The sequence below is a fragment of the Leptidea sinapis genome, chromosome 38, assembly GCF_905404315.1.
Source record: "Leptidea sinapis chromosome 38, ilLepSina1.1, whole genome shotgun sequence".
Taxonomy (NCBI): Eukaryota; Metazoa; Arthropoda; class Insecta; order Lepidoptera; family Pieridae; genus Leptidea; species Leptidea sinapis.
In genome coordinates this window covers 7,341,030-7,359,877 of record NC_066302.1, presented here as the reverse complement: position 1 = coordinate 7,359,877, position 18,848 = coordinate 7,341,030, and the positions used below count along the sequence as shown (strand labels likewise).

The 18,848-nt window shown below is 33.3% G+C and overlaps 2 protein-coding genes across 2 annotated transcripts; one reads left to right on the top strand and one right to left on the bottom strand.

The window, feature by feature from the left end:
* Nucleotides 1–10,915: 10,915 nt before the first annotated feature.
* On the top strand, nt 10,916–11,691 carry LOC126975961 (uncharacterized). Its single transcript, XM_050824089.1, has 2 exons — nt 10,916–11,219; nt 11,467–11,691. Exons 1-2 carry the CDS (start codon nt 11,100–11,102, stop codon nt 11,587–11,589), a joined length of 243 nt encoding a protein of 80 aa, XP_050680046.1. The 5' UTR covers nt 10,916–11,099; the 3' UTR covers nt 11,590–11,691.
* Nucleotides 11,692–12,247: 556 nt separating this feature from the next.
* On the bottom strand, nt 12,248–15,507 carry LOC126975959 (uncharacterized). Its single transcript, XM_050824087.1, has 5 exons — nt 15,019–15,507; nt 14,519–14,672; nt 13,758–13,900; nt 13,493–13,678; nt 12,248–12,585 (listed from the first exon to the last, which is right to left on the bottom strand). Exons 1-5 carry the CDS (start codon nt 15,209–15,211, stop codon nt 12,404–12,406), a joined length of 858 nt encoding a protein of 285 aa, XP_050680044.1. The 5' UTR covers nt 15,212–15,507; the 3' UTR covers nt 12,248–12,403.
* Between the last annotated feature and the right edge of the window lie 3,341 nt (nt 15,508–18,848).

Sequence of the window (18,848 nt, the reverse complement as noted above, 5' to 3'; positions counted from 1 at the left end):
GTCAACTCTGCACCCATTCTAGCACGCCTGATCTGACACCAACTAATCAAACAAAAACTAGTATTGATAAACAATCAATTTGTGCTGAAATTGAATTAAACTTAAGGTCAGCTAAAAAAGAGAAAACATTAATTACATCACAAAATTTTACAAGTACACCATCATCAAGTCAAGCGACTAATTTTCCACCGCAGTCCTGCTGGACTGTGATTTGCCACTTAGCGTTTCAAATTCTGGCAATCCCGAAAATGTGCCATCATCACCTACTGCAGAGCATGAGAATATTACTAAACGGAAAAAATGTATCGTAAATGTCTCCACTTGTAATTGCTTTGAATCCCTCTTAAATGAAGATTCAGACAACAGACACAGAAATTACCCTCAATAGAAGCTGCCCGATAGTAAAACATAATACAAGTAGCAAGTTTAAGAAACTGAAAGAAAAAAACGAAACTTTGCAAACCAAATTAGACTCCGCTGATCATCAAATCGAGTTACTACTACACGAAAACTTTGAACTTAAAGCCAAATTAGAAGAATATGAAAAAAAAAATGAATTTATGACACATAATGCAAGACTCCAAAAGTACAATCTAAGAAAAAAAAGCAAAATGTTCCAAAAAATATGGTTACTATGGATCAAAATTTGACGTCAAAAGGGAAAATTATAGAAACTGTTCAACCTAATGCTCTAGACTATAAATCCACTAATGAATATAAAGTACAGAAGCCAAAAATATGCATTTTGTCTTCTACGAGAAATAACATTTTGAATACAGCTCAAGAACAATTTGAAGGCTTCGACATCTGCCATTACAAGAAAACAAATGCTAGTACCAGTCAATTAATAAATAGTTTAAACAAAAAGCTAGATAAATTCAATGACAACGACTATTGCATCATTATGATTGGTGACACCGATTTTAGTAAATCAAAAAAACTTGCATGAAGTAATAAAATCTATTAGGGAACAACTACAAGCAATAGCACATACCAACGTAATAATCTGCCTGCCAACTTTTAAATGCGGAAAATATACATCTTTTTATAATGGCAGAATAGATTTATTCAACAACTTATTATACCAGGATATCGAAAATCATCATTATGCATATTTATTCGACTCAAATTTGAACCTGTCTTATGATTATACCATGTTCTCCAAAAGCTATGGATCGATTAATAACAATGGAATAAAAATTATATAAGGATTAGGACAATTAGTTAATAATATGCAAATCCAAGTTGATGGATTTACTGATAAAACAAACAACAAACAGCACGAAGAAAATATGTCGGGTTTTTTTCGTTTATAATAGTATTTGCATTGTACACCAAAATATAGCTGGACTTATCTCTAAATCGGACATATTAACAGTACATCTTGATGAATTAAGTAATGAGAATATAAATGTAGACATCCTTTGTATAACAGAACATAATATAATGTTAGGCTGTGAAAATTCTCTTTTAGTTCCAAACTTTCATTTGGCTGCATGTTATTCGCGTCATGATATGAGTAAAGTTGGTGCTTGTATTCTTGTGACGTCTAGCTTAAAATACAAAGAAATCTTATTTGTATCAGAAATGTCAATAAAGGGCATATTTGAGTGCTGCGCTATTGATCTTCTTGATCATAATATAGTAGTTTTATGTATTTATAGAGATGTTATAGAGATATTTATATATCTATGAACGTTTTGAGCATATTTTGCGAAAGTTGAATACTTCATCTCATAGAAAAATTGTTGTTTGTGGTGACTACAATATAGATATTTTGATTAACACAAAACATGCACGCGATTTTGAAAATTTTCTACTTAATTTTAATTTAAAACCACAATTTCGAGAAGTCACAAGACCTGCATCAGGAACATGTCTAAATAATATTGTACACAATTTGAAACAAATATGTAAAAGCAAAACAATCGACTTTTACCTATCAGATCATAATGCTCAAATTATCATATTTGAAGTTAAAAAGACATGTAGAATTTCATACTGGCGGATCAAGGTACGTGACTATAGTAAGGATAACTTGGAAAAATTTAAACATTGCATGGAAAATCTTTCATATCATCAAGTTTTAGTTTTAGATGACACGTTTATTGACATATTTAAATTATTTTTTGACTTATGCTTTCCATTTATAACAAAGACAATAAGAAGTCAAATAAAACCCAATTAGATAAGTAAAGGTATTCGACTATGTAGTAAAAGAAAACGAAACCTACTATGGGAATATCGGAAAGCTAAAAAAGATGAAATCGAGAAAAAGAAAAAATTTAAAACACTATCACGTAAACTAAAAAACATAATTAAATTGACACAACTACAGCAAAATACTTATAAAATACACAACTCTGAAAATAAATCAAAAGCAACGTGGGCAATAATTAATAGACCGAAATACAACTATCCGAAAAATTACATTACTAATATTAACAATCATAACTCAATCACAAGACATTGCATCGACTTTTAATGAATACTTTGTAAATCAGTCACAAGATTCTTCACCAAATTTTCAAAGTTGATGAAGATGCAAGGTACCGGGCACAACAACTAGAATGTTTATGGGTCCGGTTCTACCTCAAGAGATTGTTAAAATTATAAAATCACTAAAAAACACACACAGTGTAGGTTATGATGGCATCCCCACAAAAGTAATTAAGTATGTTGCTCATTATCTCTCAGAACCGCTGAACCATATAGTTAATTTGAGTATAGTGCACGGAGTTTTTCCAGAAAAATTGAAACATGCCGTGATAAAACCTCTTTATAAGAAGGGCAATACAGAAGAATTGAAAAATTACCGTCCAATCGCACTGTTACCAATTTTCTCTAAATTTTTTGAAAAGGTTAAATTATATATTTTTATAATAATAATAATAATTTATTTAATAATAATATAATATATAAGGAAATCTATAACTATTTAGTTAAAAATGACGCCTTAGCAAAGGAACAAAAAGGATATCAGAAAAGTAAAACAATTAACATGGCAATTTACGATTTTTTAAAAATAATTGTTAATTCTGTAGACGAACGAATACCAATATGTGCGCTTTATATGGATATGACCAAGGCCTTTGACTTAGTGGACCATAAAATTTTACTATATAAATTAGAGAAATATGGTCTTAGAGGAAATATTTTTAACTTGTTAAAGTCGTATATATGTGGTAGAAAGCAGCATACGGAGATAATGCGCATCTGTGAAAAAAGGAAAAATGAAATCACAATCTTCAGAGCTCACAGTTTTCCGAGGCGTTCCACAGGGAAGTGTGTTCGGCCCTTTGCTCTTTTTGTTATATATAAATGATATGCCTAAACACACTAACCTGGAATCAACAGACGGATACAATTGTAAAATGGGTGAACTCGCAGGCATACGCACTAATTCATCTATCCAAGATTACCCATATAAAAGCCCTACTGTCTGCATATTACGGGTTAGTTGAGTCTATACTTCGCTTCGGTATTATATTTTGGGGCAACAGTAGCGGAGGCCATGCAGTACTTCTTTCACAAAATAGCTGTATAAGAGCTATGTTTAAATTAAAAAGAACAGAAAGTTGCGTACCCTACTTTAAAAAACACAGTATTTTAACGTTACCTGCGCTATATATTCTAGAAGTAGCTGTCTTCGTAAAAGACAACCCCCACCTTTACAAAACGAGATCCGAAGGCCAAACGAGAAATTAGAGAATTAGAGCTTATGTCTGGAGAAATCAAACACCACTTTAAAACACTCAAGTATAATCTGCATGGCACAACAAATTTATAATAAATTACCAGAGCATGTGAGAAACTGGCCTAAAAGGGAATTTAAACATACACTTAAAATATATTTAGCGCATAAATGTTATTATAAGATCAGTGAATTTTTAATAGAAAATGACTTTGAAGCCTTGAAGTAAAATTGACAAATACGTATTTAGTAACTGCGTATTTTGAAAATAATTTTTTATTTAACTATGACATTTATAATAACTTTTAATGATATGGTCGCTCTTATTTTTAACTTTATGATACAATTAATTTAATTTAACTTTATTTCATGATGTAATCAATTTTGTTTTATGATAATTATTATGATTTCATTATAATATCTATATGTCAAATATTTGTATGCTCAATAACGGGCACGACTTGGAGAGCTAAAATGTATTTAAATAATGTATCTATAATGTATTGTGTACATAGTGACGTGTTTTGACAAAGTGACGTGTTTCTTGAGTGCTCCCTAACACTTTAATTGTATTTAATTATTTTGAGTAGTGTGAGAATGTTTACGGTGTAAAATACTAAATTTTGAAGTTAAATTTAAAGTGTGTGACAATCCAGTTTATAGAATCCTTATTTCATCGAGTTAGTATTAATATTTCAATATTGTGTTTCGAGTGTCATGGTGTCAGTGAGCGGTTGTCTCCGTAAAAGTCGAAGTCAAAATATAAGTAAAAATTATAAATCAAGTCTGTTTTACATTAGTTTTATAAGGAAGTTTAGTATCGATGCTTCAAATACAGGCGTTACTCCACAGAAATTAACCGTTTCATCCGGCACTTTCATTAGGTTTCATTAGATTACTGTTACAACAAGGTGATATTGATAACTATTGTAATAATTAAACAAACACAACAAACACAAGGGCTATTCATTACAACGTGGAACCAACAGTGACGGCATTATTTAACTAAATTCAACCATTGTGATTTTGCGCTCAAAGACACTAAGTAAGTTTGTGTTGGTGTAAAATTACTTGCGACGGTAGTTCAAAATCCGCGCTTAATCTTTATGACGTCTGAGCCTATATTTGACGTGGGCTTGTGAACTTAGATTCACACATTTCAACCCGGTTATTAATTATTGAATAGCTTTATCGTTTGACATCGGACTAACGTGTTGATGATTACGGTTCGAATCTTGTATGTTTTTTTTTTTCATTTTTGTAGATATAACGTGTTTTTATTTATATGTTTTGGCCAATTTTAATTTTATTGTTGTTTATTTCATTGGCATTTTATTTGAATCCTTATAGGTACATAATTTATTTTGTATTTTAATTTTTATTAAGGCTTTTTTGTAAATAATTGATATAATTGATTGAGCATAGATCATAATATTTTCTTATTGCAAATAATATTATAGCAGGATGTATACCAGATCAAAACGAAGGAATATCTGCGCAACATGCACACACACTATAAAAGTGAAAGAATATTTGGAATTTACTAATTGCAATAATACGTTTTACTTAAAATGTGCTAGCATTACTTTAAAAAGATACAATTCAATGTCGACCGATAAGAGACTCAAATGGAAATGTCATAAATGTAGGAAAAGCTCTACACAGGAAATAAAAAATCTTTCAAATACTGAACAGCTGACACAAAGTATCTCGTTAGTTAAAACCATTTCAAATATTAGTAATTTATCCAGCAAGAATACTCTCACACTACATAATCAATCATTAGAAAATATAACATTTTGTAGTTCAATGGAAGACCTACATAATTCTACATTCAGAGATGTCAGCACATGTAGTTTACCAGATCTTGGTACTGTCGAAAGCTCACAGGTTTTAGATCTTAAACAGGACTTAGCAACCCTATCTGGGCAATTAGAAAGTGCTCATGAAGAAATTGCCAAACTAAATATAGAAAACACAAAACAAAGAAAGTTAATTGATGAAAATGAAAAACAAATAAAATTACTTAAACATTGCTAAGCGACGGTAATTCTTCAATCAACTCCACACCGCTACGAACGAAGACAAAGAAATCTAAACGCACACCGTCAGTAAAATCCTCTATACAAAACAATATAATATCTCATAAAGCAATAGAACAAATACCAGTTAATTTAGAAAATGCACCAGCAGTACCACTAAATTCTGAATTGAATGAAAAACTCGCTCAAAAAAGTACCAATATTCAAAGAAAATCAGGAAAAAAAATTTACATTATAGGAAGTCAACAATCTCAAAATTTATCCTCAGCGCTCATTCAGTCGAGAAGAACCAATCCGTATGAAAAATATACAATTGAAGCGTTCATCAAACCCGATGCAACGACAGGGGACATCCTCAAATCTTGTGAGTTGTATGATTTTTCCTGTAACGACAAATTAATATTAACTGTAGGTGAAAATGACTGTGATCCAATTAAAATATTATCTGACTTATATACATAAATAAATTCTCTACCACAAGTCCATATTATTGTAACTAGTGTGACTTTCAGTAGGCATTTGAATGAACTGAAACTTAATGACATGTTGCGATTGATATGTAACAAGTTTCCTGATTGTACGTTTCTTAATCTCGATGAAAACATTTATCGAAATAACACGCCGTATAATATGTGCCATAAAATAAATCTCGTAATTGACCAAATAGACTACAATAAAAGGTTTTTGAATTTCAAAAAACAAAGACACATAAATCGTTCCACATTAAAAGGAACGATACCATATTATTTTAAGAAAGTGACTCATGACGTAACTTCAAAAAATGATCAAACTTTAACTTGATCTCAGGATGCACCAAAGAAGGGAACAATTCCTTTTTATTTTAAACCAAATAAAGTTGATGACAGCAAAAATGGGGAAAAACTGTTTTTTCGTGCCAAAAATTAATAATTCAACATGCATTTGTAAAGTTCTTCACCAAAATGTTGCTGGCTTTCTAGCAAAGAAAGACTTAATAGAAATCATGGTTGAAGATCTGCAAAATACAGATAAAATTGACATACTATGCTTCACGGAAACATTCATTCCAAAAGGGCATGAAAGTAATATAAAACTAAATGGGTATCTGTTAGCATCAAATTACAGTAGAATAAAAAGAAGGGGTGGTGTTTGTATATTAACAAGGGATAGGATCAAAAAATTTAGAATACCTACATACTTTGTGTGAACCGAACGAGGAGGAATCACAAGAGCGTTGCCGGCCTTTAAGGAAGGTGTACGCGCTTTTTTTGAAGGTACCCATGTCGTATTGTCCCGGAAACACCGCACAAGGAAGCTCATTCCATAGCTTTGTAGTACGAGGGAGAAAGCTCCTTGAAAACCGCACTGTGGAGGACCGCCACACATCCAGATGGTGGGGATGAAATCCAAACTTGTGGCGTGTCGTGCGAAGGTGGAATTCGGCGGCAGGAATCAGGGTTAACAGCTCTTCGGAACACTCCCCGTGATAAATGCGGTAGAAGACACACAATGATGCGACGTCTCTACGCAACGCCAAGAGATCCAGCCGTTCACAGAGCACTGAGTCCCCGACAATTCGAGCTGCTCTACGTTGCACGCGGTCAAATGGATCGAGCAGATACTGGGGTGCGCCAGACCAGAGATGACAGCAATACTACATGTGTGGCCGGACCTGCGCTTTGTAGAGCGCTAGAATGTGGGCGGGCTTGAAGTATTGCCGTGCTCTATTGATGACGCCCAGCTTCTTCGAAGCCAATTTGGCTTTGCCCTCCAGATGGCCACTCCTGACCAGGCAATGGTCGGACGTTCCGAGAGGGGCGTCGACAAAGACCTGGTAACCATCGGGATGTGTAGTCAGCATAAGATCTAATAAGGACGGCATGTGGCTATCCACATCCGGGAGCCGCGTTGGCGACTCAACCAATTGGGACAGACCATACGCCAATGCAAAATTATGCACAGATCGCCCTGCGTAGTCTGTGGTACGTGATCCAAGCCATTCGGCATTGTGCCCGTTGAAATCACCCAAGACTACGATTTCAGCGGAGGGGATCTGTGCAAGCACGTCGTCAATTGCCGCTTGAACGCAGCCCATGAGATGATCGGTTTCTGCGTTACCATTATGGGACCTGTAGATACACGCATAGATACGGACGGGGTCCTCTAAATCTACGTGGAGCCAGAGAGTAGACAGGTCCCTACCCTCAAAATTGCCTAGACGGCGACAGCAGATATCCTCCCTAACGTACACACATACCCCGGCATGAGGCAAAAAATTGTGCTCAATTTTGTACCCGGGGTACGTTAAATATGACGTATCGCTAGGTCGAGATATCTGCGTCTCCGTAAGGAAACACAAAGCCGGCTGCGCCGTCTCAAGGTGGTGGTGGACGGCGTTTAAATTGGAGTGAATTCCCCTGATATTGCAAAAGTTCACGTTGAGCGTGGAGCGGGGTGCCGTGTTGTTTCTGCCTCGTTTGTCCTCGGTCATGCGACATACGACACCCATGGGCCTGGGACTCCCCTATTCTTTTTACGCCCCGGGGAAAGTACAGGGCAATAATAACTACCGCCCAATTGCACTCCTATCTATTTTTTCAAAAGTCTTTGAGAAAGCAATGTATGGCCGTTTAACAATTTTTTTTACAAAAAATAATATAATAAACAAGCAACAATTTAGCTTTCAAAAAAACAAGTCGACAACATTAGATGCATTTAAACTGGTTAACAAAATAGCAGAAAATATAGATTCAAAAAAACCAACGTGTGTAATATTTTTTGATATGAGCAAGGCTTTTGACTTCGTATCACACACCATCTTTTTGGATAGATTGGAGCAAAATGGCGTTAGAGGACCAGCTCTTAACTGGATGGAGTGTTACTTAAAAGTCCGTAAGCAATGTGTGGAGATCAATTCCATCGACGAAAAGGCTACCATAATTGCCCAACAATCAAACTTTAAATTAAATAGATTTGGTGTTCCGCAAGGAAGCGTCCTTGGACCATTATTATTTTTAATTTATATTAATGACACACTAGGCAGGTGTGACAAAAAATGACTGTTATTTATTCGCCGATGAGATATCAATAATTATGACATGTAATAATAAAAATGAGATTGATATTTATGAAAGTGAAATTAATACAGTGGTAAATTGGGTAGAGGATAATAATCTTCAAGTTAATATTAAAAAAACCTCATTTATACAATTTAGTTTAAGTAATCTTTTTACATGGTTTATAGATAAATGTTTTTATTCCATAAATGAAATGTTGACACATTAGGTTAAATTAAATTGACTTTAAAATATATATTAATTCTAGTCTTTAAATAATGACATTTAAAAATAATAATTATAATTTATACTAACCTAAGTGCTTAAAATATTTTAAGAGTTTGTTAATCAATTATAATAATAACTAGAATTTTGTTAATAATAATTTTGCATGCCAGAAATGGCTGATAACATTGATACATCAAAACTATTTACACCTATTGTTACATGTTTTCTAGCAAAATAAAGCATTTATTTATTTATTACCCTAGTCAACAAATAAAGATCTTACTTACTTACTTACCGTAACACACTAATGCTGACACATACCTAACTGCTTCACGGCAGAAATATGCCGAAAATAAATGCAGAGGCTACTTTTATTATTAATTACTTCCATCACAGAGAGGGCAAAATAATCAGTGTTGCTTCAGTCCCTTGAAGTTTGATGCGCATTAAAATGTCCCATAATAATGATGGGAGGTGGAATAGATGGAATTCAAAGGAGAATATCTGCAATCATAGTTGACTGAGGATGAAGAATATAGACTGAGACTAGGGAGATGTTCATAACGTTAGCTGTAACAATATTATATACCCTGAAGTGTGATCCAGGGTCCACATTTCCCTCATCTAGGCGAGGGAAATGTGTGTGAGGCCATAGTCGCACAGATAGTGATCCCTAATCCAAAATTTTTCCTCTATCCCTAATATTGCAGTGCAGCCATGGTTTGGTTGTAGGAAAAAATCTATTTCTATTTTTGAAATTCTGCCAACGCGAAATTCATATTTATTCATTTGGTATTAAATAGGGTGGTACAAATTTGGTCTTAAAAGTATCTCCTAATTAGCATGCCAACTTGGTCTTGGTCAATAATTTTTATTACAATTATTTGTAAAAAAAATATTAAGTCAAGATAAGAATACAATGTCGGAATGTCTACGGAATGCAATGTCAAAAACCTCTACTTTTTGTGGTCAATAAACTCTACTATAGAATAAAATGTTTTGAAGAAGCCAACGCTAGGTTATTTTAAAACTTGAAAAGGGTAACATCTTAAATGAATCAGGGATCTTAATGAAAATTTTGCCGGCCTTTAAGGAAGGAGTACGCGCTTTTTTTTAAGGTACCCATGTCGTATCGTCCCGGAAACACCGCACAAGGAAGCTCATTCCACAGCTTTGTAGTACGTGGAAGAAAGCTCCTTGAAATCCGCACTGTGGAGGACCGCTCCAAATCCAGATGTTGATAAATATTCCCTTTCTTATATTTTACTTAAAATGTGAAGCAGAACTTAAAAGCAATGAAGGATAAATTATATTACATTACATGTTCTGTTTCTTCTTATCCTTTTTACAAAACCAGATATTTCAAATGGTATTTTGTAGAACTTGCCAAATGTACTGTCATTTGGTTATTATTTTTTCATGTTGTTCGTATACGATAAATGGTCCTATCTGGTTATCTTTGTATATTAATCCATCCAATAAAAATATTACCTTCGGGTCTGGACAGAATTAGTGGAGGTTTAAATAATGGTATCGCTTGTTTCACTGTCTCCGCAAGAACATCCCGCCTTACCTTCTGTTGCCCAAGCATGTTTCCTTTTTTCTCATTAAAGGTTTTGAAAATTGTATCAAACTTTAAAAGTTACTGTAGGTAGTTGCGTTTATTTGATAAACTGCAGGTGAAATATTCCCTGTGAAAAACTCAGTGGCCGTATCCCTCGTCCACCTTGTTGGTATGATGTATGTATGTACTGAATAGTGACACAGAGTATAATAAAAACATATCACACGAGAACTTAAAAGCGATACACTAAATAAAAAAAGTAAAACCGGATAGGAGTAGAACCATAGATATATTATCAAACTGACGTTAGTATTGATCAAATAAAAATTACTCTATGTTAATGAAATCTTCATTCTACATGTTCACATTTCAAACTTCACATTTCAATTTAATAAATTATTATTATCTGTCATCTGTGGTATACATATTATTATTTATTATTAAATTATTTTGTATTTAAAAGTTGTTTAGATATCGGAAGACGACAATAACCTATATTAAAAACTTTTGTATAAAAACTATAAATTTATAAAGCAATGGTTCGAATTACCCATGTATTGTCTCGGGTCCCTGTCATTAAATTTCGTAAAGGCAGTGGAGCATCAGCCCCTCGAGCCCCACCAGCGACATCAGGATCAGCAGCTGCACCTCAACAAGTTTGTTAACTTTTGTTTTAATACCCTTTTAATAAAATATAACTCGCAGTGCTTTCCAGATATATTCAATCCTTAATATAGCCCTGTAATGATTACCTAACCAATAATCACTTATTAAAGGAAGTCATATGATTAGATTATCGTTATAAGGGTGATTAAATACCGTTCTGTTTACAAGGTGTTGTTACATTATGCACAACATATTATTTCACATAATGCAGTTACCAATATTGTCATTTATTTACAGACACAACCTAGTGCTGCAATGAGTGGAGGCCCTATATCTGATATTGATTTACCAGCTCGCTACAGAAGACTGCCTTTATCACAGGATGAAATTGATCATATCAATGGCGGTGGAGTTGTTTAGTGTCCTCTGTTAATTCTTGTAGATTACATAGTTAGTTACCTGTGTTATTGATTATTTTGTTAAATTTAATTTATTTTGAAATTATATGGAGTATTACCACTTTTATAATTTAACTATTTTAGGAAGCATTTAAGTATATCGATATATTTTTGTATCCAATAGTGATTAAATATTAATTTCAAGTACAATAGTAAAGTTCTAATATCCATTTCAGTTGAGATTTGTAACATATAATTGGCTCGCATTTCTACTTGATATAAGTGTTTCACACATTAATACTAGTGATTCATTTATTTATTATTATTATTATTTGATGAATAGTTTAATAAATCCCTCTAATTATATGTTTGCATTTGTACATTAATTATTATATGATTTTTAATGTAAACTTTTGCAAGTTGTTATTAGATAGTACAGTATTGTGAATTCCGAGATAATTTTGAGAAATATAATTTCAGGATAGTGCATTAGTAACAAAAAAAATGCAATTAGCAATGGGTAAACAAGCCAGCCTTATGATACCACGAAGTATAATAGTACAATATGGAAAACATGGTGATGTTATTAACTTTAAAGTGAAGTTAGAGAAAATGGAATGCAAAAAATTGTAACAAAATAATGGAAATATTATGTTATATATATAATAATAGAAATGAAAAAGAGCCAAGCATATATTTTACATATTTAATAGAAATATACAAAAAATTGTTTAATTTTAAAATGAAGTTTTGTTTCATATTAATATTATTTCTTAGGTGTATAATCAGCATATAAAATATACAAAACATATATTAAACTAATGACTAGCAGGAGTCTAATAATATCTAACATTGAGTTTCTCTTTCTGGATGGACCACATCTGTGCAGCCGGCCCATCATATGTACTTTCGTTGTTTGTATCAAATTTAATTATTCCGAACTTTGCAAATTTATTCTTCCACTCTCTTGTTTGAGGTAAACTCAGCAATGTTTTCACTATACCATTTTTAACATTATCTGAAAAAAAATATAAGTAAAGAAAGCAAATAAGGATTATACATAAACATTAGGTTTCTAAAAAATATCAATCTGGTATTGGTCACTAATATCTGATGTTGGTTAGGAACAACATATACAGTTTTATGTATGGACATACATGGGTATATAATATGTTAAGTTATATTTTTATTTTCGATTTTACTTTAAAATTTTTAGAAAATTACGTTATTTACGAATATTACTTTTCTGGACCTGGTGTTGTAGAAACATGAACTGGAAAGCTACTCCAATAGAAAACGTAACATGTTATGGTTTTAACATTGATCTTTTATAAATATTGAGCTACAGAACAAACATGGTGGAGTACCAGATCTCAAGCTGATAAAGTCATTTAAGTGATTTCTGAATTGGAAATATAAACAACTATTAGCACCGGATTCAGTTAAACAATTCAGAAATGTTAAAAAGCTCCAATAAAAAACATGTGTCGTTGATTTACATTTCTTTAACTATCTGGTGGCCATAATAATGAGGGTATTTTTATAAAAGTTTTGTCAACAATACTTATGATGAGAAAAATTTTATGGGGCTGCCCTAACTACTTTCAATCAATGACTCTCCCACAATTTCTTCAGCCAATGAGTCAAAGTACTTTCGATATGGCTCAAATGCACCAAACGCAATGCTATTAATAATAATGTTTGTTATAATTCCTACACTACAAATAGTAAGTTTTGAATAACATCAAATAACATTTGGATTACTTAAGTTTGATAAATGTTAAATGTTAGCCACTACCTCACCATTTCTTATACTTTTACATAAACTGGATATTTAGGTCATAGCTCTAACATAGGGTTTTATTTTTAATATCGAATCTCAAAGCATTTACAAGCAGAATTAGAAAAGAGTAAAATGAACCAACCTGATAATCTTGAGTTACATACGACAGGATAAGGCGGAAGACGTCCCAACGTTTCTAATGTGATGATTTCTTTGCCTCCGTCCTGCATAAATTTCTTTGAATAAAGTAGAGTTGTGGAATCGACCGCTGCCCATTCCGCTTGCTTAGATAAAACCATTTGAGCAGAGGCCAAATGTGAGCCAGACCCTGTGTACAAATAGTTGATAGGAGCTCACTCAACTTCGATCTATTTTTTGTTATCATCGTAATTAGATATTTTACTTACTTAGATATGACCCAAAAAACGCCGCATTCTCGCCTTTCTCCTTAAGTGTCTTAAGAACAATTTTGCTTCCGCTTAAAGAATTTTCGTCGCTGTATGCAAATGTACACCCACGCAGGTCAAGCAGCGTGTTTACATTATGTGCCCTGCAACAATATGTAATTATTAGCACAATACATATGAAAACTTGCCATTGATGTCGGTTGGGAGGTAATAGAAGTACTTGGTCTTATCACACATGACACAGCTGATAACAATTAATTTATCTATTTACTTTCAAACCATTGTATATTTTCGAAGTGTTGTGTGTCAATAAACCGAGAATCTCGTAGCGCAGTACATGTTTTATGTCTATTTAGTAATATTTAAAAAAAACTTGTTTGTGTCTAATATTGGTTGTTAATATTCGCATTCCACTAGTCTTCATTTTAGAACAATGGTTTTGCTGATTTTATATTGAAACTAGTGACGACTCTGTCTCCTGCTATTGCTAGCACGTTCAAGTGAATAAACTTAATTCAATATAGCTCTATGGTTAATGTTTGAACCTGAATCTCTCTTGATACCGACCACCTAGAAACCCAAACTCACAACCTTAAGGTTGTCTCATCAAGACCTTTCCAACTATATATTTAGGTTGCTAAGAAATAATATTTGCAACGCCGTCTGTGTTATAGGCATATATGGCGTTAGGTATGTAATATTACGTCTCGCAGCCATTAATTTTATCTTATTTGAGGTAGGTAAATAAGTAGATCCCTTACCTTTTATCAGCGTGAATTATAACATCTGAAAAATATCCTGGTCTGTTCTCAACATTCATCTGATGAGCGAACACAGGTGTAACTGGTAGTAATTGTACGAATTTATTTGTTTGGCGCGCTCTCAGTTTCATATAAGCAGCTGCGGTCATAAAAGCTGGAAATGTAAAAAATATATATTTCCTTCAGGTTCATTCGTTAAGACTCGCAAAAAAAAATTGCTTACACTAATAAGGCGTCAAAAATTTACTGAATTTTAAATTATCTACACAATATTTCAGTTGGTGTTGTAAAATAACAACAATATCTAGTGTTTTGTCAGGTTTTTTCAGTTAGTAGTTATTTAAATCAATTATAGCACCTATTGGCATCGTACATAAATAAAAAATGAAGCAAAGTTAAACTTTCAAGTTTAATAAATGAAATAGAATAGTTAATGAAACAAAATATTTTTTTATAAAATGTAAAAACTGATGAGTTGAGGGTACTCGGGAATAACTTACCGATGTCGACTTTATCTGTTTCAAATGGATCCGGCCGTTCTGGAATTGGCCCTGGACTGCGACTCTCATATTGCAATGTCGCATAGCAATCTAATGATTCCTCCAACAACTGCAATATTAACTCGTATAACTCGACAGGATGCGTGGGACACATGTACGTTGCAATTCGAAGCTCCAGTTTACATTCAGCCATTTTAAATGTATCGAAATTCGAAACAGTGGACTCTTTCCGAAAGACGTCTACGTAGGCGGGATAATATATTATAGTGTTTATTGATAGCTTAATATTACTTCGTTCGAATTATCTAGACGGATGATAAACAAACTCGATGCGTTCACGACCCCGCTTTACTTCTACCTAACGTGAGACAAGCACGATTGCATGTGACCGGAACGTGCATTCATTATAATGTCACCTACCGAACTCTAAACAATCGAACTTATAATTACAATGATGTTAAAACAAATCCATTATATTCTGCTGATAAATAACGATAAAATAGTGAAGCCCTTTTATATTACCTATTGAATTTTAATTGTTTAGTGTCCAATCGTGATCTATTGTTATTTTTTTTAATAGTCGAGTATCTAGTTTGTGTGACATTTAATTTAATTATTAAAAAACTTACGTTGTGAATTTTGTCTATCAAACGAAGCTACACAAAGACGATATCGGCGTAAGTTTGTCGGATAGATACTAATTGCGCCATTACCTATATCATACGTGAGCAGCAACCGGTTTTAATATTTCCATAAAATATCAATACATTGAAACAATAACAATATTTTCCACGCCTGCAATGATCTAATTAAAATACGTACCCACGCGTCGTAAAGACTTGGATTCGTAATCCAACCAAATTTATTGGGTGGACGCAAAATAGAATAATTATTACCTAAAAGAGACCTTTCCGGATCCGGATTTATATGAGGCACAAACGGGCAAGCCGTACGAGGTTCATGAATAATAAAGAGAAAAATCAGTCCCCAATGGACATCCGTAATACCAGAGGTCCAGAGATGCGTTGTCGGCCTTTGTGGTGGAAAAGTATACCTACTTAACGCTTTAAGGTCCCTCAGGCTTACCTATTGGTTGGGGAATACTGCAACAAACAGTTAATTTACATAGAGGGGCTGTGCGGGATAAAAGGTGGCAGGATGATCCTGTTGCCGGAGGCTCGGCATCAGATTCTTAAAAGTTATTATGTGAAAGTAAAAGTTATTTATAATCGCTTAGAAAATGCTCATAGAATACCTTTATTTATTTACGGTGTGTGTGGATGATGCAGCTACTGTACTCAATAACTTTTGTGTTAAGTAATTTACATTTACTTTTTTGGCTTACGCCTAACGTACGTAAGGCATTGACTATTTGACGTTTGAATGTGTTTGTTGCATCACTTTACATATTATATTATATTATATTGTAATTGAAATGATTTGTAAATCGAAGAAAATGTAAATCATAACATAAATAAATAAGAGTGTTTTTAAGAATTTCGCATCTTGAAGTTCTACGTCACCGCACATTCCGGTGGTGAAATTTGGTTGCTGATATTAACCTGATAATCAATATATAGATAGGTATGGGCTTAATTCCGCCTATATTTAAAAGTTTAACGGCCAAAATGTCTGATTCGCAGAACTTTGTCCCGTCGAAATACATTAATTAAGTAAATGCATATCACTGGAAAATACACGAAAACACATGCGGAATATCCATAGATATAATGGGTTTCTTATCAGAAAACTAATAAGACAATCAAGACGTTAATGTGGTGGTAGGCAATAGCCTCAACACATAATTCTCCGCTGTTCCCGATTAATGCGCGCGTCACTAATCTATTTACTCTAACTTTTAATCTCATCAATTTCTCGAGCTACAGCGCCCTTCAAACCAAATACTACAAATAAAGTTTGCACGTTACACCAGAAAAAGGCTACCCTGTGGTGCCCACAGCCTGTGCAAAGAACTCCCACTGATTAAAGCAATGACTTCTTAAGAAAGTACTAGTTATCGTTACCTACCTTCATGAATTCGAAGCCATCATTAACACACACACTACTTTTTGTTGCTGTTATTAGTAAGTTTTTAATATTTAGGTATAAATGATCAACGACGTTCGATTCGTAATGATCCTAAGATTATGTAAATATTTTCCTGTCGAAACAATATTATGCCGAAGAATTTATCTGACGTAAGTTCCTATAGTGTGTCTTTACATTTCGGATCGAGGTCGAGGTTAAAGTGGTTTAAGATGTTCTTGACCGAGAATATTAATTGTCAAGAAGATTGAGATTATAATCAATCGAGAGTTACCACGTGAGTTAGGTTAGCACTCTATTCTTCTATCAATCTGTGGCTTATATAATCTATACGTCTAGATAGAGCCTCTTGCTGTTAGGCAACGCATGATAACAGGCCAGGTTTATTAATTTAGTGTGCACGACATCTACGCCTTACACTCGCGATACGCCAGACACTTTATTTTAGTGTACGTGCTATTGCTGAAAATAGAGGCCAACTGTTGGCCACTATTTCTTTCGACGTGTTCACGGCTGTCACAATCTATCTAGAAGTATGAATTATGTAAGCTTTGTAGTTCATTGCAATTTTATTATATGACTAGCTGACCTAGCAAACGTTGTATTGCCGATATTAAAATCGCGATACAAAAGTAACTGTTGGTCGTAGATGGGTGAAAATTTGAAGTTGTATGTATGTAATGCTGACTCATAATCAAACAAATTTAAAAAAAATGTCAAAAAAATTAAAAAAAAATTGTGTGGACCCTTAACATTTAGGGGGATGAAAAATAGATGTCCGATTCTCAGACCTACCCAATATGCACTCAAAATTTCATGAGAATTGGTCAAGCCGTTTCGGAGGAGTTCAATGTTCGTGTGTTCACCATGACACGAGAATGTATTAGAAGAGATATAGACAAAGGATTCTTAAGGATTTAGAGTTGTTGCTTAACCGCAGGCTTGGGTACCTTTATCAACTCGATGCTGGGCAAAAGAGAAATTATTTTATTGATTTCGAAACAAAACCTATTATACATTCATATACCTACACGAAACAGACAAAATGATAAAGAAATAAGGATGTCTCCTACAGTTTCACTGTGTACCTACACATATACCTATTTGAATTTACTCATACTTTTGCGACTAATTATAGCACTAAACAAAATACAGGAACGTTAATTAATAATTTATAAGATCAAAACTTATAAATTATTATTATTACACGAAAACGTAATATCCACACCATTATTTTTTTTGTTTTGAACAGCAAAAAAAAGGACGGGAATACGATGATTTCGCAACTGTTCGAAACATAATTGAGTGAAAATATTTTTCTGGTAAAGTTTAATTAAAACACAGTGCAAATTTACCAAATCTAAATTAACCATATTCTTTATTATAACAACAAAAACATAATAATAGGGTTTAAAGTATGAAATTGCCGTATTATTGTAATAGGTACTTCGAATTTACCTTCATGGTTTGAGATTTTGAGTGAAACTTTTTCACATGGTACTTCTTCTTAGGTTTTTCGACTTTCAGTTGTTTTTTTTCAGGTGAATAAAGTTGAATTGAAAGAGATGGTGGAAGCGGATTCGAGCCAAACTACCCAGGATTTAACAGCATGATTTAACGTTACCTTAGCAAGAATATTAACTCATTTGCGTCAAATCAATAAAATAGAAAAGTATGGAAAATGAGTGCGTCATGATTAGACTGATCTACAGAAAGAAACGTGTATTAAACTTGTGACATGTGATGAAAAGTGGATAATTTAAATCTTTGCGATAACCGTAAGC

Excerpts from the sequence above, each read along its gene's own strand:
- LOC126975961 (XM_050824089.1), top strand. The coding sequence starts at position 11,100 with ATGGTTCGAATTACCCATGTATTGTCTCGGGTCCCTGTCATTAAATTT. Across the intron at positions 11,220-11,466 it reads CAGCAGCTGCACCTCAACAA|ACACAACCTAGTGCTGCAAT; the intron begins GTTTGTTAACTT and ends ATTTATTTACAG.
- LOC126975959 (XM_050824087.1), bottom strand. The coding sequence starts at position 15,211 with ATGGCTGAATGTAAACTGGAGCTTCGAATTGCAACGTACATGTGTCCC. Across the intron at positions 14,673-15,018 it reads AACAGATAAAGTCGACATCG|CTTTTATGACCGCAGCTGCT; the intron begins GTAAGTTATTCC and ends TTACATTTCCAG. Across the intron at positions 13,901-14,518 it reads ATAATTCACGCTGATAAAAG|GGCACATAATGTAAACACGC; the intron begins GTAAGGGATCTA and ends ATATTGTTGCAG.